A 26,546-nucleotide genomic window follows, 5' to 3' on the forward strand; every position below is an offset into this window, starting at 1 on the left:
TCCCCTGTTATTACTGAAAAACCAGGTAACTATCAAGGGAATTATTCATACACAACTCTCAAGATATAATAAATAATGTATAAAATAAATTTACACCAGAGGAAAATCTAGGCTTCTATGATGTTAACCACCTGCCAATTTAAAAAGCAATTCACTAAGGTTAACAACAAAAAACTTTAAGAAAATTTTTCAAGATTAGAAAAGGCTCAGTTCAATTGAAAAAATACGACATAATAGCATGATTATGGAATAGTCATTCACAAAGCAGTACATATAACAGCAGAGATATTTCCAATAGTTTGGGTAAAATAATTTAGAAAACGTTTTTAAAAGATTTAAAAATGGAGCACCTGGAGTAGCAAAATTTGATTAAGGATACTCAGCATGGATTCGGACAGGAGAGGTCATGCATAATGAGTATGTTGGAAATTTTTTAAAGAGCTTTTCATGAAATATAAAGAAAGCCCATTAATACTGATATTATTTTTAAAATTAGCCTAATGCTAACACCAGAGACTATTATCTGATTTTAGAACCTGAAAGCAGTTTTTTAAAAATATGAAAGTTGATAATATAGTCCATTCTCAAGAGGCCACAAGTAGCTAATTATCCTCTCATTATTTAATGTGAATTTCTAGAGTATACAATTGGTCATCTTAAAATAGTATAAGTGATTACTCAGTAGTCAGAAAAATTTTTTTTCTCTAATGAAATCCAAAGAAAGATAAAATGTGAATTTTTTCAATTAAAATAAAAACAAATAAGATTTTTTCAGTCCAAATATTTATTTACTTTACTGTTGGTAGTTAAATATAGTTCCTATATTAATTGGGAACAGTTAAGATATAAACATGATGTTTGTTAACTCTAAAAAAGTAAGATTTATTTCTTTTATTAATGTTGTTTTATAGCTTTTTATATTACATTTTATATTTTGATACATTTTAATTGCTAGGAACATATAAAATAATGGTTAAATTGAAGGGATTATTAGTTTCCACATGCATTTTACCATTAATGTATCTTCGATATATCACCAAGTTGCTGTATGTTAGAATAACATAATTTTATGGAATCATCCAGTCAAGCAACTCAGAAGAGTGAGACTTAGAGAAGTTGTCTGCCATATCCAAAGTGGGTCAATTGGCATAATTGGTACTAGAACCTTTTTTTCTGTCTTAAAGAGCACTAATTTTTTTTTCATTATTTAGAATTGTCACAAATTCTAATAGCTTTTCTTACATTTTTATTTGTAATGTAACCTTACTTAAAGATGACCATGTAGCCATTAAAAATAAAAATTTGAGGCATCCGTTTCTGGTATTGAAACATGCTGGGTTCTCTAGGTTCTTGGCTACATTGCAAGAAAGAATTCAGAGATGCACAGTTTAATCAGGACAGTAAAAAGTTTATTGAGAAACAGGGAAGAATGAGAAGTGCTAGTATGCACCCATTGTGTGAATGTGGGCGTCCTGCAGGCAGAGAGATGCACCTGAGGTCTGGGGGTTGTCTTTATTAAAGCCTTTCTTCCCTTCTCCCCTTCCTCAGTTGAGGAGGGACCCCAGCTGTTTGCTGTTCTGACTGGTTGCCTTTCTGCCCTCACCTGTTAGCTCTCAAGGGACAAATGGGGAGACCTTTCTGTTTGAAGTTATCTGGGACCAATTGGGAAGCCTTCCTGTTTGGAGTTCTCTGGGTCTTCCTTTTGAGGCTGCAAGTTTCAAATGGGACCTTGTGACCAGGGTCTTGGCATCATTGTTCATCATTGTTCTCTAGGAGTGGCTTTCCCTCAGGGGGTTTTTGGGCAGGGTCTCATGGCCATATTTTCTGCTGGGTCCCAGCTTTGATGGTTTGCCTTCCCTCATTCCCTATACTAACCTTCCTCATTTTAGTCTGGACAGAGTAACGAGTATCAGACTGGCCAATCTACTTTAAATATCTAAAAAAAAAATGGACAAAATATGACACACCTGTTTTCAGACATTGGCCAACAGGCAGCACCGGACTGTAATGCTTGAAAGAAGGGAAAGGAAGCAGATGTGGCTCAAGTGATTGAGCTCCCACCTACCACATGGGAAGTCCCTGTTTTGGTTCCTAGTGCCTCCCAAAGAAGACAGTGAGCTGGCATGATGAACAGACATGGCAAGCTGATGGAACAAGATGATGCAACAAGAGACACAAGAAGAAAAATATAATGAGAAACACAACAAAGCAGGGAACGGAGGTGCCTCTCTCCCACATCAAAGGTTCTGGGTTCAGTTCCTGGTGCCTCCTAAAGAAACAAGGAAGATGAACAGACACAGCAAGTACAAACAGCAAGGGGGTAGGGAAAAATATAGAAATAAAATAAATCTTTATAAAAAAAGAAAGAAGGGGAAAAATTAAGGTAAGTCCTTCAGTTATACCAACTTTCTACTTGGAGGGAAATTTTGGACTATTGTGTAAGGAAAGAGAATCCAGGTAGAGAACAGAGGTCTCCACAAGCTGAGGAGACAGAGATCAAAGTTCAGGGAGGCTGAGATGGTTGGAATTTTCAGGGTAATTCCAAAAAAAGAGGGAAGTATTTGGAGAATAGTTACCAAAATCTGCATAGAGTTTCCCTTGTGTCTTTGGCTATTAGGTTGCTAATCCATAGATGAACTTCACAAGATCTAGCAAAATAATTACCAAGAAAGAACAGCTAATGCCTAGGTCAAGGGGAAAAAACATAGGAATATGCACAGGACACAGGCACATTCACCTTCTGATGATTCAGTTCTTATTGAACATATGGAACATTCATGAAGAACCTAGAAAGGTGGCCCATATCCAAGAGAAAACAAAGTCAAGAGAAAAATACCCCAATATAGGATAAAATGGGAAAAAGGCACTTATAAAGCTATTATAATTATGGCCAAGGAATTTTTTTAAAAACATGAGCATAACGTGAAGAGAAATGGAAACTAAAAATAGAGCCGATGGCCTTGTACAGCTGAAAAATACAATATTTGAAATGAAAAAGATCACTGGATGGGCTTAACAGCAGATTAGACATTACAGAAGAAAAGATCAGGAAACTTCAAGACAGGCAATAGAAACTACTAAAACTGAAGTTTATAGAAGGAAAAGGAAAAGGCTGAGAGAAGGACAGGGTCTCTATGACCTGTGGGATAATAGCAGGTTGTCTGAAATATATATAACTGGAGACTTAGAAAGGGAGGGGGGTATATTTTAAGAACTCATAGTCATTTTTTCCCCCAGAAATTCATTAGAACCCATAGATCCAAAAATCTCAGTGAACTTCAAGCGAGAAGAAAACCATACAAAGATATAAAATCACAATGCTGTAACAACAATGATAAAGAGAAAAGCTGAAAGCATCAAGAGGAAAAATACACATTAAATACAGAGGTACAAAGATAAGAATGAAAGCTAACTTATAGAAACAATGCAAGCTGGAAGACAACAGAACAATATCTTTCAAGAGCTAAAGAAAAATGTTGATCACCTTAGAATTTTATAGACAGTGAAAATATCCTTCGAAAATGAAGACAAAATAAAAACATTTTCAAACAAAAGTAGAGGGAATTTGTTTCAATCATGCCCCCACTATAAGAAATGTTAAAGGAAGTTCTTCACTGAAAGGAAATGATATCAGAAACAAATTAACTTATACACAAAGGAATTATTTAAATGGACATGGAACATTCACCAAGATAGACCATTTTTCTGGCCATTAAAACAGTGACAATATGTTTAATAGTACTAAAATCATATAGAATGTGTTCTCTGACCACAGAATTAAATTAGAAATGAATAATAATGTTATCAGGGCAATCTTTAGATATGTGGGTACTGAACAACACAATTTTAAATAATATATGAATTAAAGAAGAAATACTGAGGGAAATTAGTAAATATTACAAAATACAATGAAAATTAAAACACAATTTCTAAAATTTGCAAGATGAAGCTAACGTAGTACTTAGATAAATACTTATAATAAAAGAGAAGAAATGTTTAAAATCCATGATCAAGGATTTCACCTTTAAGGAGCCAAAAAAAAAAAAAAAAAGAGCAAATTTTTACCCAAAGTAGGAGGAAGGAAATAATAAAGAGTAGGAATCAATGAAAGAGAAAGTGGATAAACAATAGAGAAAATCTGCAAATACAGCAGTTAGTACTTTGAAAAGATCAATATAATTGGCAATCCCTGCAGCTGTGAAAGAAATTGAATTTATAATTAAACACTTGCCCACAAACAAAACTCCAGGCCTAAATGATCTTGGTAAATTTTGTCAAACTTAGAGGGAGAAATAATATCAATTGTAAACAAACTCTTTTAGAAACTAAAGAAGGAGGAAAAACTTCCTCCCTCATTTGATAAGACTAGCATTATAAAGACATTGACAGAATAGGATATCAGAATATCCTTCCAGTCATTGAGGCAAAAATGAGTATTTTCCCTGATATTGAGACATACCAATATCCTCCTGATTATAGATGCAAACATCCTTCACTAAATATAAACACATAAAATCTAATAATATATAAAAATGGGTAATGTATCAGACAAAATGAGTTTTATTTCAGGAATGCAAAGTTGATTTAACATTCAGAAATTAATTTAGTTCAGCACCTTAAGAGAATATAAGAGAAAATCTGTATGCTCATGTTAGAATGCATAAGAATATGACAAAAATTAATGCTCTTTCATGAAAACAACAACATCAAAAAAATTCATAGCAAACTTGGAATAGAAGGAAACTTCTTCGATCTGACCAAGAATGTCTACTACACATTGACTTAACTTCGTACTGAATGATGGAAGAATGAACTGTTTTTCCCTAAGATTAGGAACAAGGCAAGTATGTCCTCTCTTACCATTTCAAACTTAAAATATATTGAAGTTCTTATCCAGTGTAATAAGGCAAGAAAAAAGAAATAAGAAGTATACATCCTGGAAAGAAAGAAGTAAAACTATTTTATTTGTAAATGATTATGATTATGGACATAAAAATCCTAAGGAATCTACATAAAAGCTAGTACAACTAGGAAAAAATTCAGCAAAATTGCAATTTACAGGGGCAGTAACAATTAATTATATGTCTATGTACTAGCAATGATCAATTAGAAAATGAATTTAAAAATTATCAAACACAATAGCACCCAGAGACATCAAATATTTAGTTATTTATTTAACAAAATATGTACAAGATCTGTATAGTGAAAACAAATCATTGCTGAGAGATATTAAAGAAGGCCCAAATGAATGGAGAGATATACATGTTGTTGGAAGATTCAACAATATTAAAATGCCAATCTTCTACAAATGGATATATATATATATATATTTAGGAGGTACCAGAGATTGAAACCTGGACCTCATATATGTAAAGCAGGTGCTCAACTATTGAGCTATACCTGCTCTGCTTGTTGTTGTTTTTTTTTTGAGGGACTGGACTGGGGATTGAACTTGGGACTTCATATGTGGGAAGTCAGCTCTCAATCACTGAGCCACATTGGCTCCCCCGTGCAAATGGATCTAGAGTCTACACAATTCTCATCAAAATTCCAGCAGGCTTTTTTGTAGAAATCTGCATGCTATTTTAAAATTTATATAGAATGTGAAGTAATTAGAATAGACATACTAGTTTTGAAAAAGAACAAATTGGAGGCCTTGCACTACCTGATTTCAACACTTACTTTTAGACTAAAGGAGCCAAGACAGAATGGTAGTGGCAGAAGGATACACATAAAGAGTAATAGAACAAAGTAGTGAGTTAAGAAATAGACTCACACATACATGAACAAATGACTCTTGAAACAGTTGCTATAGTAATTCAGTGGGGAAAGGGCTTTTTTTTTGACAAACCTTGCTGAAACAATTCTGTATGATAAGAAAGTACATCAACCCCTACCTCACACTATTCACAAAATTAATTTAAAATTCATCATAGATCAAAAAATTAAAAATAAAACTTTATCATAGATCTATCATAAAAAGCAAAACCATAATAGGTATTGGAAAAAACCTGAATGGCATTAGTAAATACTACAAACAGAATGAAAATAAAACACCAATCTCTTAAATTTGTGGGATGAAGCACCCTTGGAATAGGCAAAGATTTCTTGGTTAAGACACAAAAAATATGAATCAAAAAGAAAAAAGATTAAATGCATTCTATCAAAATTTTAAAACTTATTCTCTTCAAAAGACATCATTAAACAAAAACGCAAGCCACAGACAGGAATAAAATATGTAAAATACATTCATTTGACACACGCACACAGAACTTGTATTCAGACCTCATAAATATTTCTTGCAGCTCTATAGGAATAAGACCAACAACTCAGTTTTAAAAGCCCAAAGATATGAACAAACACTCAAAAAGATATAGAAATCAGCCATAAGCACATGCAAAGATGTTCAACATTAGTAATCATCTAGGAAATACAAATTAAAACCACAATGGATTACCACTGCACCCATACTGAAATGGCTAAAATAAAAAAGACAGAGAATACTAAGTGTTCATTAAAATGTGGAGCAACTGGAACTCTTTTACTTGTAGCTTAGGAAAATGCAAAATGATAATACCACTTTGAAAAACAGTTTGGCAGTTTCTTAGAAAGTTAAAAATACAGTTATCATGAAATCCAGCAATCCCATTCCTAGATATTTATCCAAGAGAAATAACATATGTCAACAAAAAAATTCTAAGTGAATTTTATTAGCACCTTTATTCATAATAGCCCAAAACTAGAAACAACCTGAAAGTCCTGGGAGTCTATTAACAGGTAACTGGAAAAACAAATTGTGATATATCTGTACCAAGCAACACTATTTAGCAATGAAAAGGAACAAACATTGTGGTAAATGAAAGAAGCCAGATACAGAATATTACATGCTGTATGATTCTGTTTATGTGAAATTATAGAACATACAAAACTGTTCTCTGGTGACAGAAAGTAGATCAATGGTTGGGTGAGGCCAGGGGTAGAGGATTGTAATTGGGAAGAAGCCTGAGAAATGGGGGAGGGGGGGAGATAATGGAAATATTCTGTATCTTGATTGTGATGGTGATTACATAGGTGTATACATTTTTCTACCTTCATGGAACTGTACACCTAAAACAGGTAGAGTTTATTTCATATAAATTATGCATCAATATAGTTGATCTTAAAAACAAAAAAATAATATGATTAGAATTATAAAATGTTTAAAATTAAACTGGGCCATTTAATACTCTTAAGAAGAGATCGGTTAAGGATTAAATATCCAAGAAGGTGTATGTATTAGTAGATTACTTCTCTGGTTATCTGATTACTTATTTCTCATTCACATTTTAATACTAACATTTCAGAAAATACCTAAATTTCAGATTCACAAAAAATAATTGCTTTTGCAAATCATAGTCATGTTTATTACTAATAAGAGCAAATAATTACTTTTGGCATGCATTCTATCACCTACTTTTATGAAAACAAGATAAATAAGCAGTAAATTGATCTGTCAGATTTATTCAGAAATGTACTTTCGCCTGTTTAATAAGATGGGCACAAATTCAGCTCAGTCTCCTAGCATCTTCAAGTTAAAAGTCATGATTATAATTTTAATCATGAGTTACTATAAAATGTTGACCTCAGCAGAAATTTAGACTAAGTGCGTTTTATTACATTTTAATTTTTTAAAAATTCATAATCTGACAGTCTTAAATTAGCAAAAGAATTTTTTTAGAACAGATTCCTTTTCTCCAAATGTCGTAAATTGTAGTTCTCTTCTATTGAACAAGTGTAATTAATTGTCAAATGTGAAATAATATTTTTAGTAATCCAAAGTATTATCTTTATGATTCACCATTCATTTTCAGTTTTCAGCTTGCTAAAATTCTTTAAAAGTCTATTCCCTGAGTTCTTAATTAAATGGTTTGCCACCTTGGTTTATAGAATGAATAATGTTGTAATCTATTTCCTGTACAAATACTCCTAGAAATAGCAGAAACAATTTTTTTCATTTGAGGAACATGGGCCCAAAACATTTTTTTTCCTATCAGGATGAGTTCAGCAGTAAATAACAAAGAACACTGATTTAAAGAGACTTAAGCAAAAAAAAAAAACAAAACAAGAAATACAGAAGTGTGGCAGCTCAAGCATAGTATGACAGGATTTCATACTGTCATATTCTATACTGTCATGTTCTCTACAATTTTCTGGATTTTGTGCACTTTTGTATGTTGGTAACTAGATGGCTGCCAGACAGGCAGATACAACTTTATGTCTAGAGACAGAAAATGACCATCTCTTCCCTAGGAGTGATAAAGACTTTCCCAGAAACCTCTTCTTATGTCTACCCCCAAACCATTCACTTGCAAGGTACATGGAACCACCATAACTGGCTTAGACGAATCATCGTAATTGTAGCCTCCTTTAAGTCCAAAGGAGGAAGGGTGAACCCCTCATCAAAATTAGAGCAGCAAGGATGAGGCAGGAAATGGATATTGGGTAGGCAGCCAACTGTATTCCTACAAATATGAAAAGGTTTTCTTATTTTCAAAGGATGGTACAAGATCAAAGCTCTGGTAGTAAAAAGAATGAGTTTTATTTGAAAAAAAATTTTCTGGAATTACATATACTTTAATGATAGCATATTTTGTAAAATCTGTTAGAAATTGTATTTGCTAGGCTTGTCAGACTTTTACTAGTATAAACCTCATGATTAAGTGAGTTTAAATTAGAAATAATATATTAACTTTAATTCTTTCATTAATTCAAAATATTTTTATGGCACTGTTGTCTGCCCAGCTATGGCATATAGTGGTGCACAAAACCAACCATGACTTGCTCTTATGGAGCTTTCAGTCTAGTGATGAGAAAAGATATTTGCAAGTGGTCATATTGTTGAATGTGGAGTGAGTGCAGAGGGAAGCTTTCTAGGAAGAAGTAATATTTGAGTTGAGATCTGAAAGACAAGAAGTATTTCTCTAGGTACATACAGAAGGCATTGAGGGTGGGGAACCATTTCAAGCAGAAGGCATAACATAAGAAAAGCCTCTGTGACAGAGAAAGGTAGATGAAATCCAGTAATTAAAAGGTCCACTTATGAGGAGGAGAGTGGCTTTTTAGGTAAACTTATAGATTTTTGTCTTTTTTTTTCTTCTTAAGAAAAGTGGGAAGTCATTTAAGGGGTTTTAGTTAAGAAGTGGAATAAAAGATAAATAGATTTATGTTTTTTAAAAGATCACTTTGGTGCTTGGTGTAGATGAGATTGTTGTGATCACAGCAGATGCAGAGAGACTGAGTTCTCCCAAATGATATTGCAGGGTCAGATGCTGGACTTTATATATCCTGCCATAACCTACTGAATGTACTGGGGGAAAGTGCGAATTACAGGGTAAACTATTATCTATGTGGTGCAGCAGTGCTCTAAAATGTGTTCACCAAGTGCGATGAGTATGCTGCGATGATGGAGGAGGTTGTTGGTGTGGGAGGAGTGAGGTGAGGGGCGTGGGGGTATACGGGAACCTCATATCTTTTAATGTAACATTTTTTGTGTGTGATGTATGTATCTTTAAAAAAATACAATCTAGAGAGTGGGGGTGGACCCACATCCTGGGGAGGACTAATGCCACCAAATAGAGGGAACTGTATCCCTCGAGAGAAAGGGTGGCTCCCAGGGCATTGGGGCAGTTGAGCAAGTTAGGCCCTGAACACTATTCCATCTATCTCTGGAAGTGGCTCCTCAGGAAACGAAGGTTGGCTGTCACTGTGGGCACCAAGGTGGAAGGGAAAATGGACGTTAAATGTGTGGAACCAAAGTAAAAGGGGGGCAAGAGAGGAGTTTTTTGAGAGTACACAAGGATGGATATAAAACATGTAATATTACACCATAACATATAGGAGACGACAGACTGATAATGTAAACCATAATGTAAAACATAGGATAACTAAAAATGTAAAGAACTGTGTATCCTAAAGTAAGCACCATAATGTAAGCACAGATATTACCTTGTTAGAAAGCTAATATCTCAGACTCTGTACATCACCTTAAGTAAATATGATGTGAAAAGGGTGTAAGAGTATCGCTGTGGAAGGAAAAAGGTTTTGTGGTGGATGTATGGGAGTGCTGTATATTATATATATGCATTGCTGTGGACTAGGACTCCTGTGAAGAAATGCTGAATAATTAGGGGGGGGGGGGAAAAAGGATAGGATGTGGAATTATTTCAAGTCAACATTCTTTATCTAAGTTCTTTATCTAACTTTATCCAAGTTCTTTATCCATCCTTTAAACCCATCGCTATATACCATTCCCTAGTAAGGGACCATGACATTATATTGGGCTTCAAATTTCGGGGAGTTCTGGACCACAGAGTGTTTCAACAATGGCAATGGAGGGATACTGGTATGGGATACCAATGACAGGTGATATATGGCTGACAGGGAGCTGTACAGAACATATGTCCAGGGGGCATGGTAATGATTGGATATACTCATAGTGGCAACAATTAAAAACCACAGCAGGGGGGGTACTGGGTTCCTGGCCAGTGGTGCTCTGCTGTGGTCCCTAGGGGAGCAGCGACAGTCTCCCAGGTACAGCGGCGGGGACCTGGAGGGAGTGAGGGTTCAACAGTGAGCCCCTGATGCTAATGACTATGCTTGTGAGCTGATAAACCTAAAATAAGAACAAGGCCTAGAGCAACATTGTGCCTGGGAATTTCCTCCTGTCAGCCTTCATGTTACTCAAATGTGGCCAGTCTCGAAGCCAAACTCAGCATGTAAATGCAATGCCTTCCCTCCAGCGTGGGACATGACACCCGGGGACGAGCCTCCCTGGCAACGAGGGACCACTATCAAATACCAACTGATGATGCAACTGGAAAAGGACCTTATACGGAAGGTTCAATGCGGATCAGCAGAATATCCATGTCTACATAAAATAACATGACTTTAAAATGCTGTTTGACCTAAAGTAAGGGGGAAATGGAAAGGAGAAATGAGTTTATATGGCTACGAGTTTCTAAAAAAGAGTCTGGAGGCTGGCAGAAGGATTGCCCTCATGCACAACTGAGCAGAGTCAGAGAGACAGATAAAGCAGATACAACCCCCAGATATTGGTTCCTTTGAAGGCTAAAGAGACCCATGAGAGTTATGGCCATGGCCGATGGGGTTAACTACCAGGGCAGATGGCCCCTCTTTGGAAATGGTGTTTATGTGTGATGAATCTGGACTCAGATGGGATCTCCCTTCATAAGACTTTCATGCTAATGTGCTGGAGGTGCAGTTAACGTTGGGATTTAAGATATATTTAGGGGATTTGAATCTCTGGACTGACAATGTGATAGCCAGGTCCTGAGCCTCAACAGACTCCAGCACCTACAATCTGATTTATTGGACTTACCACACTCAGCTAAGATGGAGTTGAAGAAGGACAATCACCACACCATGGAGCCTAGAGTGATTACAACTGAAAATGGGAGGATTGCACCCAGCATCCATGTGGAATTTGAGCCTCCTCTTGACATAGAGGTACAATGGACACAACCAATCCAATGTCCACATAGAAGAGGTGGTATTGGATTGAGAAAAGTGGACATGGTGGACGATGGGTATGGGAAAAGGCAGGAAGAGATGAGAGGTGGAGGTGTCTTTGGGACATGGAGCTGCCCTGGATGGTGCTTCAGAGGCAATCACCGGACATTGTAAATCCTCACAGGGCCCACTGGATGGAATGGAGGAGAGTATGGGCGATGATGTGGACCATTGACTATGAGGTGCAGAGGTGCCCAAAGATGTACTTACCAAATCCAATGGATGTGTCATGATGATGGGAACGAGTGTTGTTGGGGGGGGGAGAGGGGGGGTGGGGGAGCGGGGTTGAATGGGACCTCACATATATATTTTTGATGTAATATTATTACAAAGTCAATAAAAAAAAATACAATCTACAAAAATGATGGGATGGGGGTGAGGAGTGGGGTATATGGGAACCTCATATTTTTTATGTTTTTTTAATGTAACATTCTTTGTGATCTATTAACTTCAATAAAAAAAGTGTAAAAAAATAATTAAATAAATAAAACAAAAACAAAACCCAAAAGCACATTAAAAGAATTATATGTAATGACCAAGTAGGTTTTATTGCAGGTGTGCAGGATTTTTCCAACACAGGAAAATCAATTAGTGCAATAAATCACATTAATAAATTGAAGAAAAAATCATATGTTCATCTCAATAGATACAAAAAAGTATTTGACAAAATACAACATCCTTTCTTAATAAAAATCCCCAAAAGATAGGAATAGAAGGAAATTTTCTCAATATGATAAAGTGCATATATGAAAAACCTACACTAGCATTGTGCTCAATGCTGAAAGACTGAAAGCTTTCCCACTGAGATCAGGAAAAAGACAAGGATGCCTGCTCTCTCCACAGTTATTCAGTATTGTGCTAGAAGGTCTAACTAGAGCAATTAGGCAAGAAACACAAATAAAAGGCACCCAGATAGGAAAGGAAGAAGTAAAACTTTTACTATTTGCTGATGATATAATCCTATACTTAGAAAATCTTGAAAAATCCATGGAAGTGTTAGAAGTAATAGAAATGATTTCATCAAAGTGGGGGGACACAAGATTAATATGCAAAAAGCAATAGCATTTATATACATTACTAATGAGTAATTTGAGGACGAATTTTTAAAAATTCCATTTACTGTAGTGACTCACAGAATAAAATATTTATGGATAAACTTAACCAAGGACACGAAGGACCTTTTTTCAGAAAACTATATATAGCTAAAAGAAACCAAAGCTGATCTAAGTAAATGGAAGGATATTCTGTGTTCAGGGATTGGAAGAATAAATATCATTAAGATGTCAATTCTGGAGACAGATGTGGCTCAAACAGTTGAGCACCCACCTCCAAATGGGACCTCCCATATTCGGTTCCTGGTTCTTCCTGAAAAAAAGCAAACAACAAGCAAAATAAATGATAAAATCAACTGAGGGAAGCCAATGTGATTCTGTGGTTGAGTGCCAGATTCCTACATATGAGGTCCCGGGTTCAATCCCCAGCCCTGGTACCTCAAGAAAAAAAAAGATGTCAATTCTACCCAAACTGATCTACAGATTTAAAGCAATCCAGATATGTAATATCTTTTTTTTGTATTGTCAATTCTCAAATTTTTCTAGTAAGATAAGGGTCCCAGAATAGCCAAAAATACCTTTAAAAAAGAAGAATGAAGTTGGAGGACTCTCACTTCTCAACTTTAAAACATTAACTACCATGGTAAAAATAAAATGGTATTAGTATAAAGATAGATTATTCATTGTTCTATTTCTCTTACATCTATCATCAATTTATTTTTGACACAGTTGTCGAAACTACTCAGCTGGGTCAGAACAGCCTTTTCAACAAATGGTGCTTGGAAAACTGGATATCCATATCTAAAAGAATGAAAGTGGACCCCTATCTCACAAAATTATACAAAAATTAATTCAAAATGGATCAAGGACCTAAATATAAAAACTAGAAACATAAACCTCCAAGAAGAAAATATAGGGAAACATCTTCAAGATCTTGTGGTTGATGGTGATTTCTTGGACTCTGCACCCAAAGCACAAGCAACAAAAGAAAAAATAGATAAATGGACTACCTAAAAATTAAACACTTTAGTAATTCAAATGATTTTGTTCAGAAGATAAAAAGGCAGCCAACTCAATGGGAAAAAATCCTGGGAAACCACATACCTGACAGGGTTTGGTTTTCCATTTATATAAAATATTACACAACTTAAAGACAAAATGGCAAGCAACCCAATTAAAAAGTGGGCTAAAGACTTGAGTAGACATTTTTCCAAAGTGGAAATACAATTGGCCAAAGGACGTGAAAAGATGCCCAACATTAGCTTTAGAGAAATGCAGATCAAAACTACAATGATAGGGAAGCAGATGTGGCTCAACTGATAGAGCGTCTGCCTATCATATGGGAGGTCCAGGGTTCAAACCCAGGGCCTCCTGACACATGTGGTGAGCTGGCCCATGTGCAGTGCTGATGCTCACAAAGTGTACTGTGCCACGCAGGGATGTCCCCCGCATAGGGAAGCCCCATGCACAAGGAGTGCCCCCCACATGGAGAACCACCCTGTGTGAAAAAAGCACAGCCTGCCCAGGAGTGGTGCCGCACACATGGAGAGATGACGCAGCAAGATGATGCAACAAAAAGAGACACAGATTCCTGGTGTCGCTGACAAGAATGCAAACAGATACAGAACACACAGAGAATGGCCACAGAGCAGACAATGGGGGGCGGGGTTGGGAAAGGGGAGAGAAGTAAATAAAAAATTAAAAATGAATCTTAAAAAAAAAAACAAAAAAAACTACAATGATATATTAGCTCATACCATACAGAATGGCCATATTTTATACACCAGAAAGCTATAAATGCTGGAAAGGTTGTGGAGAAATAGGAACACTCCTTCACTGTTGGTGAGGGTATAAAATGGTGCAGACTTTGTGGAAGATGATTTTCTGATTCCTCAGGAAACTTAATATAGAATTCCCATATGATCTGGCAATCCCTCTGTTAGAACTCTATTCAGAAGAACTGAAAACAAGGATCCAAACAGATTATTTGTACACTGATTTTCATAGAGGTCTTATTCAAAATTGCTAAAAGGTGGGAACAACCTAAGTGTCCATCAACAGATGAATGAATAAATAAGATATGCTCTATACATATGATAGAATACAATCCAGCCAAAAGAAGAAATTGATTGGGAAAGCACATGACAACATGGGGAAACATTGAGGACATTATGTTTAGTGATATAAGTTAGACACAAAAGGATGAATATTGCATGTTCTCATTGATATGAACTCAATACAATGAATAGACTTATGAAATTGGACTATGAAGTTTAGGTTGGTAGGAGACAGAATATGGGTTGAGAAGGGGGAGATGATGCTCAGTGTATGTAGAATGTTTAATAAGGTCAATTGTAAATATGTGGTAATGGATGAACTTGATGGTAACATATTATAATGAATGTAACGAACACTGTTGATTTATAGATGTGATTGTGGCTGAAATGAGTAGTCTAGGGAGGTTAATGTTAGTTGAAGGACAGCTGTAGGATAATATAGGGAATTTACAACGGTAATTTTGGCAGTAGATGAGGATTGTGATTAATAATATAAATACAAGAATGTTTGACTACAAGGTATTAAAAATGTGGTGATACATGGGAATAATATAACTAATGTAGTTTATAGACTATAGTTAATAACAATATTGTAATGTTTTTGCAGCAAAAGCAAAGAAGTTACTATATTAATGCTAAAGGTAAAAAATATGGGGTTTTTTTGTGAGATATGAATATGATTAAGCATTTTTTCTCTTTTTTTTTTTCCCCTTTAATAAGGAGACCTTGACTATTTCATGTAACTAATCTGTGTTCATCTGTGTATCTTTCTGAACAATGGAGGAACAACTGAGTTTTTTTGTTGGAATTAAATGAGATAAAAGTACCTGGACAGAACTTTTTGGGAGTAATGCATCCATAACCTGTTGAGCTGCCTTTGGTCTGTTATTTTATTTTTTGAATTTTTTGATTTTAAAAAGAAAAAACATGTTAAAAGATATCATGATTTTTTCTGTCAGTGAGGACACTGTTGGGCCTGATGGCTTGTTGACTTGACTCAGTTGGTTTGGGATGATGATGTTAATCTAAGCATACTATCTCACTCGGACTGGGATAGTAGCACAGCAAATCCAGAGGCTGGAGACTGTGTATCCATGCTACTTCTGGTGGAGGCTACCCTAGGAGCTGCAAACTGCACTCCTCATGTGCGTGGGAGGTGGGGGGTGGAGGTGAACCCCAGAAAGGTAAATAAATAAACTGAAAAGAAATTATGGAAAATCTATTCCCATGTGCTTATCCCATGTGCTTATCAAGAAGTTTCTGAGTTTATGGCTTGATGGTTTTAAATTTTACTATCAGAGGAGATCTCTATAGTCTAAGCTATAATGAGTTAACAAAATGTGAATTTGTGAAAAAAATGCTTTAGCAAGTTTAACAGGTACAGATAAGTGGAAATGGTATTTTAATTAACCTTTATACTTCAGTGAGATGGCACTGTTAAATATTTTTAAATTGTGAATTATAAGAACGACCTTACAAATAGAAGCTTCATTTCAGGGTTTTTGACAAAACTTACATAGATACTAATTCATACCACTGATAATTTACTCTGAGAAATGATTCAGGAGGTTGGCAGTACTTAAGCACTGCAAAATTCTTTCATCCTGGAAGTAGGAAAGAATGAGAATGATGCTCATTCATTACTAATTTGTAGAGTTTGTTTTCTAATGTGTGTTATAAACTCATTTAACTCTTAAAACTTTGGTTGTAAAATTATTTACTTTTACTGATATTTTAGCATAATGAAAAGAGTTAGAAAGTGGTCAGATTTTATTCAGCTTTTTTTTATTTTTCAAAGGAAGCAATATTTGAAATAATCTAAAAATGACTTTGGGTGAAATAAAAAAGACTGTCTTTAAATAACTTATATCTTACTTAGGTTAATTGGTAAATTATAACATTGGAGAATATTTAAATTACTTAAATCTTCCTTGGTAGCAAGAGAATGTAATTTGTACTGAAGGGCTTCATTACATTTCTAAAGTATAGATTTATAATTTTAAGAAATTGGGAACTGAACACCAAGAATGGACAGAGAAAGCATGTGGTGAACCAAAGGAGAAGGCTGTGTCTGTTTAGGGTCTATTGAATGGACTGTATGTAGACTGTTAATAATATTCAGAGATGATTGTCTAAGGAGGAATTTGAACTGGATTATCTCCCTTGAGTATTTCTGTCAATGGAGGGAGATGTGGTCATGGTGATGAAAGCATTATCTTTGGGCAAAGTCACATGGAAAAAAGCGACTGACAGAATTTTGCTAGTCTGAGCCCAACTATGTTAATTACTTATAATTAGGTATAAAAATAAGGAAAGAAGTCCTGTGTCAATATCAGTCAACTTATATTCCATTCTCCTTTCTATCTCAAGTCACGGACAAAATTCCAGTGTGCTCTTGTCTTCCTCTGATAATTTCTCTCTAATATTTTGAACTGTGCTTTTTACTGTCTATAGTAAAATTTTTATTCCATGGATAGGGTTCCTAGGTGAACTTGTGTGTAGTAGCCACTACAGGAATTGACTGAAGAGAATGGAAGGGAAAGCAGGAAGAGTAAAGCAGAGAGTCGATAAGGGTTATTACCTTTTTTGATTTGGTACCAAGGAAAAGTTCCTGCTCTGAGCAAAGAGGCTGGAGAGAGGTAGGGTCAGTGATATCAGAAGGGTCATTTCAAGTTAAGGAATGATGTGTCCATCTTGTAAAGACACATGGCATTGGTCAGGAAATTGAACCTCTGCATTTATACACTTCTAGTAAGCAACCTGTATGTAGAAGTGTTTGCTTCCCCATGACAGCATTTCACAGCTTGTGAAGTGTGTTGCAAGTACTTTAACTAGGTAAATCATTGATGTTGCGATTTCTTATCCTCATACATTAGAGGGTTCAAGGTTATCCCTATAACATCAGTCATAATAAAAAACATATGTTTTCTTGGTAGAATAATAGGAGGAATACATAGTTTCTGAAAAATTGCTCAATGTTCTGGATTGTAACTGTTGCACGAAGAAAACACATACAATCCCTGAATGCCCATGGGCATATGTGGCACATAGGGACTCTTGGGTCATGTGTAGAAGTGGAACAAGGCTGAGAAATTCTGATCTACTCCAATAAAGGCCAATTCCTCAGCTAAATGTTTACCTTTTAAATGTAAAACATCATTTTTTTAAACAAATCAGTTTTATTGATATATATTAATAAAACATAAATCCATCCAAATTTTTCAAGCAATGGTATTTGGTATAATCACATATTTGTGCATTCATAACTTCAATCTTTCTTAGAGTACTTTAATTATTTCAATAAAAAAAATAAACAAAATTCATCACCTCTCAATCTCTCTATGCTTCCCCTACCATATATAGTTGCTATTCTTTTTCCTTCTCTTTAATATATTTATATTTATATTTTGTAAAAACAGTCATATATGGAATATCTTCCATGTTCATGGCAAAACATCTTTACTTTAGTAACTAGATAAATCAAATAAGCTTCAGTGCTTCAAAGTTGTTCTCCAAATTGAAGCAAAAGTACAACTTTGCCTCTATATAAACATTAAGCTGTTTCAATATATTCATTGTTGCAAAACAAATGAGTTCCTTGAGCCAAGACTAGGATAAAGGGCCCAGATTTTAAAATAGAGAAATGAGAAAAAATGGAAAGGGGGTGCTATCAGCAATTGAAAGATGTTCTTTTTACTATAGAATTATAAAATGAACATTGTCCATTAGTAATTCTTGGTTATGGTAGAGCAATAATATAGCTGTGAATAGTAAAATTGGAAGACAAAAATACTTTCAATTTGGATTTGCAATGTATTTTATATTTTGAGATGAATATGGTGAGTTTCACGTTCTCCCCATACCGTCTCCTTTCCTTTATTTTTCTTTACCTTGGAAGTAGAACTTTCCCTCACACTGATGCATGTTTACCCTCTTCCCTGAAGTTGGAAAAGTGATTATTATAGGGGTTCAAAGGACTATATGTAAAATGAGAACAAGTTGCAGTATTAAATATTACAAAAGCAACGTTAGCATATAAGAAATCATTAAAGGTAAGTTTCTTGAGACTTAAGCTCATGGAAATGGTGTTTTATTAATTCCATTTTTTAGTGCCAAAAGACATAAGTTATTAAGGTGAACTGTGATCACAGTATATTTATAATTTATTTTAAGACACTTGTAAAGAATTTAAAAACTAAAGTATTTTAAAATCGGATTTAAAAAGTAATACTCTTCCATTTTAAAATAAATGGAAAATACAGAAAATAGGAAAACTAAAATACTACTCCAGAATTCTACCGTTTATTAAATAGTAGATAACCACTATATAATATTTGCTGCATCTCCTTTCTTTCAATTTTATTTGCGCTTTGTGCAAACTTTTTAAAAAATACAACTGGGATTTAACAATTTTAACCACTTTTCTTTTTTACTTTATCTTTTAGAAATATTTGATAAATCATCAGATTTTATTTTACAATATAATTTTAATAGGCATGTATATGGAAAAACCTTTAAATATGCATTCAATCTAACCAGAAATGAATGTAATAAATTACTTATGAGGTTTTTCTCTGCATAGGTTTTAGATACTTGCACAATGAGAATGAAACTAAATTCACCAGCCAAACATCTTTATGATTTGTATGGCAGAAAAATTGAAGATCTTTCAAAAGGTAAGTGGCAAAGACTTTGTAAACCATGTGGTATTCTTTTAATAAGCATTAAAATACTTTTGTTTTTACTTTATATATATATATAAAAGGAAAACAGATGTCATAAAAAAGAGTTTAATTATAATGTAGATAATTATGGTATTCTTATACAGAGGTAAGTCATGAAAGAGCATTAAGATTTTAAGCATCTTTCATTTCAGCACAAACTTAGATTTTAAAATATTGATGGGTATTTTTACCACAGTAAACAATAACTAAATAAACAAAAGTGATAAATGTTAATAATTTAGCAGCCAACTTCTGTGGGATGCATATTTCTAACGAGAAAAATGATGGGAAGTGGATTCGGCTCAATGGATAGAGCATCGGCCTACCATATGGGAGGTCCAAGGTTCTACACACCACACAGGGGTGTCCCCCACGTAGGGGAGCCCCACCTGCAAAGAGTGCACCCCATAAGGAGAGCCTCCCTGTGTGAAAAAAGTGCAACCTGCCCAGGAATGGGGCTGCACACAGGAGAGCTGATACACAAGATAACGCAACAAAAAGAGACACAGATTCCCGGTGCCACTGACGAGAATATAAACGGACACAGAGGAACACACAGCAAATGGACACAGAACAGAAAGCAGACAACTTAGGGGGGTGGGAAGAGGAGAGAAAAAAAATAAAAATAAAGAGAAAAACGAGAAATTTGGCTGCACTGTGTGAAAATATATACATTTTAAATCTTTTGCACAATTATTAGAGGGGTATTCAAAGATACGGTGTGTTTAAAAATAATTTTATTGTATATCTTTTTCAAAAGATGACACTGATTTGCTAATCTCTGAAAGTAATAATGCCATGAATTTCACATTTGTGGATTTGAATGTGATATTGGAATGGTCCTGTCGCTTGCTCTAGACCTTGACACCATGCTAGAGAAGGGCAGAGATGTTACATTGCATATGTTTAGCTGCAAGGCTAGTTCTGGCAACTAATAAGTGATTATGTGATATGGTTATAACTGTGTACTACCATTTGTTTCAATTTCCTTGATTGTGCTATATCAGTCATCCTTAATACTTAATGAGGATCACTGTGACATTGGCGTTTATTGTTTATAAGTCTTAAAATTTTGGCTAGGGGTTATATGTGTATGCATACACAGGAAGTAAATGTATTTTTCTTGATTATTTTGAATATTTGCATTAGATATGATTATTTTTCAATTTATTAGTTTTCATCTGAAGATTTCATAGCTTTTGTAGACGTCTACTCATTATCTAAGAAGCATTAAAGTCATTTATCTGTAAGGTATATGTAACATGGAAATCCTATCTTATGTCTTGGTTTTCAAGGAAATATCATAAAGTTATTTTCATCCTCTCTTGCATTTTTATCTTTCCCCACCCCTCTCTATTATTAAAAAATTATTAAAAATAATTTTATAATCACTGTTTTATAATCACTGTTATAATCACTGTTATAACTTGAATGAATAAAAAATAATCAGGGAAGTGGATGTAGCTCAAGCGGTTGAGCTCAAGCTTCTCACATATGAGGTCCCTGGTTCAATCCCTGGTACCTCCTGAAAACAAAACAAATAAACAAAAAAACCCAACTCTTACTGGGGAGTGGATGTAGCTCAGTGGTTGAGCACCTGCTTCTCATGTACCAGGTCCTGGGTTCAATCTTCGGTACCTCCTTAAAAAAAAAAATCAATGCATTTTCTCAGAATACTATCTAGGTTTGAATTATTTCCAGCTCACCTGTATTTAAAATTTATATTTGATTTAACTGCTAGAGTTGAAACAATAGGGAATCCTGTTTAACAGTAAAGATTTACGTTTAGAAAGTTGATATTTTCCCTCCCAAATATGGCATAACAGAATTACCTATCAGAACAGAAAGGCACTAGGAGGGGTGATACTTCATAGATGCCAGAGGCATTTGGATTCATATCTCATGCTTCACATATCCCAGAAGTGTGCATTTTTATGCATGCCTTTGCACTGTGCTTTTGCATTCTTATAACAGCTTATGCCAGCTGAAATTAGCCTATGCAATTACTAACATGTGGAAGCACAGGAAGTTCACTGATTTTAACATACGTAAAGCTAATCCTATTGGAAGAACTACAGTCTGTGTAGCACCTTAGTCACTTGACATTAAGTTTTGCATTTCTTTTTCTTTGTTAATATGATTTTGTGCATCAAGTGATTGAGATCCCTAAAATGTTATGTTCAATAGTCTTCTGAACTTCAGTTTGGGAAAAGTCAAATGTTATGTGAGAATTATCTTTTAATTTGAATAAATGTTGATATCCTGATTGATGTACACTCACTTTTTAACATGTTTTCTAACAGATCAGAAGTAGTTTAATGATGTGTAATATTAAGATCATATTAATTAAATTTATTTATAAGCATGGATCAGAAATGTCAAGGACTAAATATAGCAGATAACCAAGATAAGGAAAAATTTTTTTCTCCTATCTGTTGCTTCCTTTTCGGAATTAGAAATACTTTCAAATTTCTCAAATTGCTGTAAGAAATAAAACTTTTTTTTTTAATACTCAGGAAACCATCACCAAAACCAACATACTAAATATATCTATCAAACCCAAAGAAATGAAAACTTTTAAAATGACATTAACTACTTTTACTGTGTCAAGTCTAGGAAAATCTTAAAAAAAAAAACACAAAACCCATAGATATGCAAAATATTTGTGTTTTTAGATTTCTAAACCAGAGAAAATTTTAATGAAGACATATATATTGTAATGTGTGGAAAAGTTCTTTAGTCATAGCTCCTACTCCTCTAGAGTAGAAAAAAACTGCAGATACCATGTTCCTATATATGGTCAACATGCTACTAAAGCATTTCTGGTAGAACACAATATATGCATGAAAAATGCCTTCTGCAAAATCAAGCCTGTTGAAATAATAGGAAATAATAGGAAAAGTGGAGTTTGGATAGACCATTCAAATCTATGAAACTTTATAACCAGAACACTAACTAAAATAATAACAATTAACTTGGGAGATAATGTGAACTTCCTAGACCGGCATCTCAGAGTGCTGCTTCAGGGGATATTAAAACTGCACAAATACAATAACGTGAGACAAGTTGAAGTGGGGCTTCCATTAAGGAAAGTACAAGAAGTGAAACACAATTAAGAATCATGCAAGACTGGGTGTGCACCTTTCTCGGGGGGATCCCCAAAGCAGCAGCCAAATTAAGGCTTTTTTCTTTCCTGCTGAATGATAGAATTCTACTCTTAATCTTCTGGCTTCCTTTGCCTGGGAAAAAGCACAATTCACCAACCAAGTTAAAGTCCAAAGGAATTAAATTCCTTCCTAAGTTTTATTCTTCCCAGTGTCAGCCAGGTGGCTTCTTGATACCTGGTTTGAGGTGGTATTTTTCCAGCAACTACTGAGAAACTGGAAGGGGTGTCATCCCTCAGGACCTCAGGAGTTGAATTAGGTCTATGCCAACTCTCTTATGTTTCTTATTTCCAACTGCATCAAAAAAATTTATCATGTTGGCACCATACACAACACAATACGAGCAAAAGCCAACCTAAGCAAAAGGGCCTTCCAATCAAAATGATGTTCCTAGAACTCTATGTTTGGTATGACCCAGACCCACATAACTGTTAGCAAAGACCATCACAGACACTAAGTGAAAGAATGCAGAAAACAGAAAACATCCTTCATGTCAGTCTTCCCAAGATGCCAGCTTTTCTACACAGTTGACCACAGTCTATGACCTGTGACATAACTTGTTGGGAAGCAATCTTCCATTAAGGTATTACTTATGGTATTACCTCATCTTGAGGGGGAAATCAACCACTACACACTGTCTCTTTTCTCAGAGGCTGTATAGCATAGCAGTTAAGTGCTCTGATTTTGGAGCCTGAGTTCCAATTCCAGTTATGCCACTTACTGTATGAACTTGAGCAAGTTACTTAGCATCTCTGAGAGTCAGATTCCTTCTCTGTAAAATGGGAATTATAGTACTTACCTTAAGGATTGTTGTGAGGATTAAGTGAATTATATGTAAAGACAATTAGAACACGTGTCTGACACCTAGCAAGCATTATATAACATTGGCCATCTTCATTATTGTTTATAATTACTGTTTTTCTCCAAGAGGGTACTTAGAGTGTTGCAATCTTGCAATATTTGGAAATCTGCACTGACAGCTCCAGTCATAAAATCTTATTTGAAGAACTATTCTTTCCTTCTAAAAAATTATTCTGAACATCATACCATTCTTTTCTGTCTGAGTCTCTTGTTTTTGAACCTCAAGCTAAAACGAGCATTCATCTTGTCTTGTGAGTGGCATTTTCAATCTTGGTTCACAGTGGATATTGGAATGGCCTCTGACTGTGGAATTGTTTGAGGCTAAGAAACTTACTTCATGGGTATAGTTCCTCCTCTTCTGCATATTGATTCCAATTGGAGAATTACTTTCCGTGAATTTCCTAACAGAGGCTGCCATTTATATTTCTGAGGCTCATGGTATTAGGAACCCAGGAGGATCAACAGTCCTGCCATGTTCTCTTGAAGACATGGCCTTTCTTCAGATTTTGAAGGCTCCCGATCTTGAGTTATACTTCTGTTTGGCTCCTCTTTTCTTGCAGTAATTAAGATTTGTTTATGAGATTTGCCCTCTGCTTTGCTCCTGTTCATTTCAGAAAGCCTCAGCTGAATTTGCAATTCTCACTTGCTTTGGGAAATTCCCTCTCTAACAGGACAGGGATTAGCGTTGTTTGCTGCAGCCAAGTACCTTCTCTTCTTTTACTTTCTCCTTGCTTGCTGGTCCATAGTTGTGCTTTTCTAACATATTCCTCTAGATTTTTTTTCTTTCAGTGTATCTCATACTGAGAGATAAGAAGTCAAAGCAGTCTTATCCATTCTCACTTTCTTGAGTTGAATAATCTTACCCAGGATGTTTCTCCCACAGTCTAATATCTAATTTAGATCTGGAGTCCTTGATCTATTATTGTTCTTCCTGGATCCTATGTAATATAATTTATCTTAACTTTGCCTTCCCTTACTCTTAAGTATATATGTTTTTGAAGTTCACCCAATGCTTTTTGAGTATTTAATATAATCTTCCTAATATTTCCTTCTTAAATTTGTCTAGATTTTATGTGTGCTCTTTGTATAACTGCCTGTTCTTACTAAAAGAGTCCCCAATTTCTCTTCCTGTGAGCTTTATCTGCAAAATAAAAGGCTTTCTCTCCATAGTAGTTGTGATTCTGGCTCCTCTGGGGGATTGTTCTGAGCCTGCTCTGACGTCTTGTCTTTATTTCTCTGTTAGGTTTCTTTGGGCCTCAGTTACTGTTCCTTAATTTTGTAACAATTAAAATGGCTTCTCCTTTTATAGCAACCTTTTTTAGAGTAGTTAGACTCTTGAAAAAACAAAAACAAAAAGAATAGTTAGACTTGAATGTATCTCCTTTACTTTCATACCTGGACTCCAGGATCTTGTTTCCCTTTCATTTCACTCAAATATGTTTGCTCAGATCATATGATTACCTTTATTCTAAGGAATCTCTTTTGTCCTCCAACTAAATAAGACTTTCTTCTTTTATTTTGTTTTCATGCATACACTGATCTGTTCAGCTCATAAGCTGTTCAGCTTCAAGACATTTTAATTCCTCCTGGACTCCTTTAGCAAATTTAATTCCTAGAGGCAGAGTGTTCTAGGAACAGGTCTTCTAATTGCCTCCTGGATTTGTAATACTTTCTTGGAGTCGTTTCTCTACCTTAACTGAAAAAGATTGAGCATTCTTTTTCTATAGGTAAAGTCACTGTTTGGGTTTCTGAGATTTAAAACCATTGTCAAAAGTTATGTGATAAACAAGTGTAGAGCTTACTTGATTTGGTGGATGTTACTTTAAAACTGTGGACAAGCCACATGAATCTATGTGTGGCTTGTCCACAGTTTCCTTTCTGACCCTGAATGTAGTTTAAAATAACATAATAAAGAATTGAATTTGACACAGCTGTTCTAGTGCCTGTGTAGGTCTGGTACTGACCATCTGAAGCTAGAACCTCACTAGTACCCTCAATCAATGTAGAGCTCAGCTGCCATTATATTTTAAAGTCCTAGTCTGCAGATTAGTGAAAAACACAGAAAAGCAGCAAATATTGTTCCACCTTCCAATACCTAAACTGATCTAATCTGAGTCTCAGGTTGGCCTGCAGGATCAGGTGAAATTCATAACGAGGAGCAAGAGTAAGTGACAGCAGCCTGCACACTAAGGGAGGCATGACCAGCTGGGGATGCCAAGGCCTTGACAGCCCATCTGAGAACATGCTAAGACCACTGCCCACTTCAGGCTGGCGTGTTCTGAAGGCCAAGATATTGGAAAACAATCCCCACTGCATATATTTGCTGTGATCCTTCAAGGTCAGAATTTTATGTGGCCCATATTTATAAAATCGAAGGCCAACCTCCCTGTCCTCTATCTACAGGCCACATCAGTACAAAACCAACTAAAAAATTGAAAAAGTCAGGTGAATAACTCAATGTAAGCTGCTAGACACCACCAAGGTAAAAATCGGAAAACAAATAAAAATATGTAAACCCGCATGGCCCTTACTTATTAAACCACCATGAAAGCATGACTTCACCGTCAAGGTCTCTCTGTAAGTCTCAATCTTTTCCTGTTATTCCTCTCCAAAAATCACTTCTTATGTATTTCTCAGGTTTCTTGACCCCTTCCTTAGGTGTTGGGACCAATAAGTAACTTTCTAGTTCAGCTCCAAAATGTCATACTCAAAAAAGGAGCAAGTGGTCACTGGAATAATTTCTAATGCCTTTAGGAGAAATGCATGAAAGAATTGGGGGGGGGGGGGGCGGCGGCGAACACAGCCAGCAAAATTTCCTTTATGAAGAGGAGATGGGTTAATTTCATTTTATGTATTAGAAATATCCATTAAGCATTTTAAAATGAATAGTTGATCATCATTTATTTTCTCCCAAACTTCTAGTAACAGAGGGGTATGTGTGTTTGAGCTAATATTTTGATTTTTGAAAAAGAATTAAATTATTTAAGAATTTCAATATAATAAGGCGAATTATATTTTTAGCAAAATATATTCATATTTATTAGCATTTTCCACACTTTCTATCAAGAATTTATCCAAGCAGACAATAAAGAGATGAAAGTAACCATTATTTATTGTGTA

At 35.1% G+C, this 26,546-nt stretch overlaps 1 protein-coding gene across 2 annotated transcripts in view; it reads left to right on the plus strand.

Annotated features, from left to right (window-relative positions):
* DCDC1 (doublecortin domain containing 1) overlaps positions 1-26,546 on the plus strand; it is a 661,015-nt gene that overhangs the window by 143,812 nt on the left and 490,657 nt on the right. For both annotated transcript variants that reach the window (XM_071218130.1, XM_058305602.2), the window contains one exon: positions 19,260-19,353. In XM_071218130.1, the coding sequence (XP_071074231.1) occupies positions 19,260-19,353 (94 nt within the window). The remainder of the gene's footprint in view (positions 1-19,259; positions 19,354-26,546) is intronic.

The sequence above is a fragment of the Dasypus novemcinctus genome, chromosome 10 (assembly GCF_030445035.2).
Source record: "Dasypus novemcinctus isolate mDasNov1 chromosome 10, mDasNov1.1.hap2, whole genome shotgun sequence".
NCBI lineage: Eukaryota > Metazoa > Chordata > Mammalia > Cingulata > Dasypodidae > Dasypus > Dasypus novemcinctus.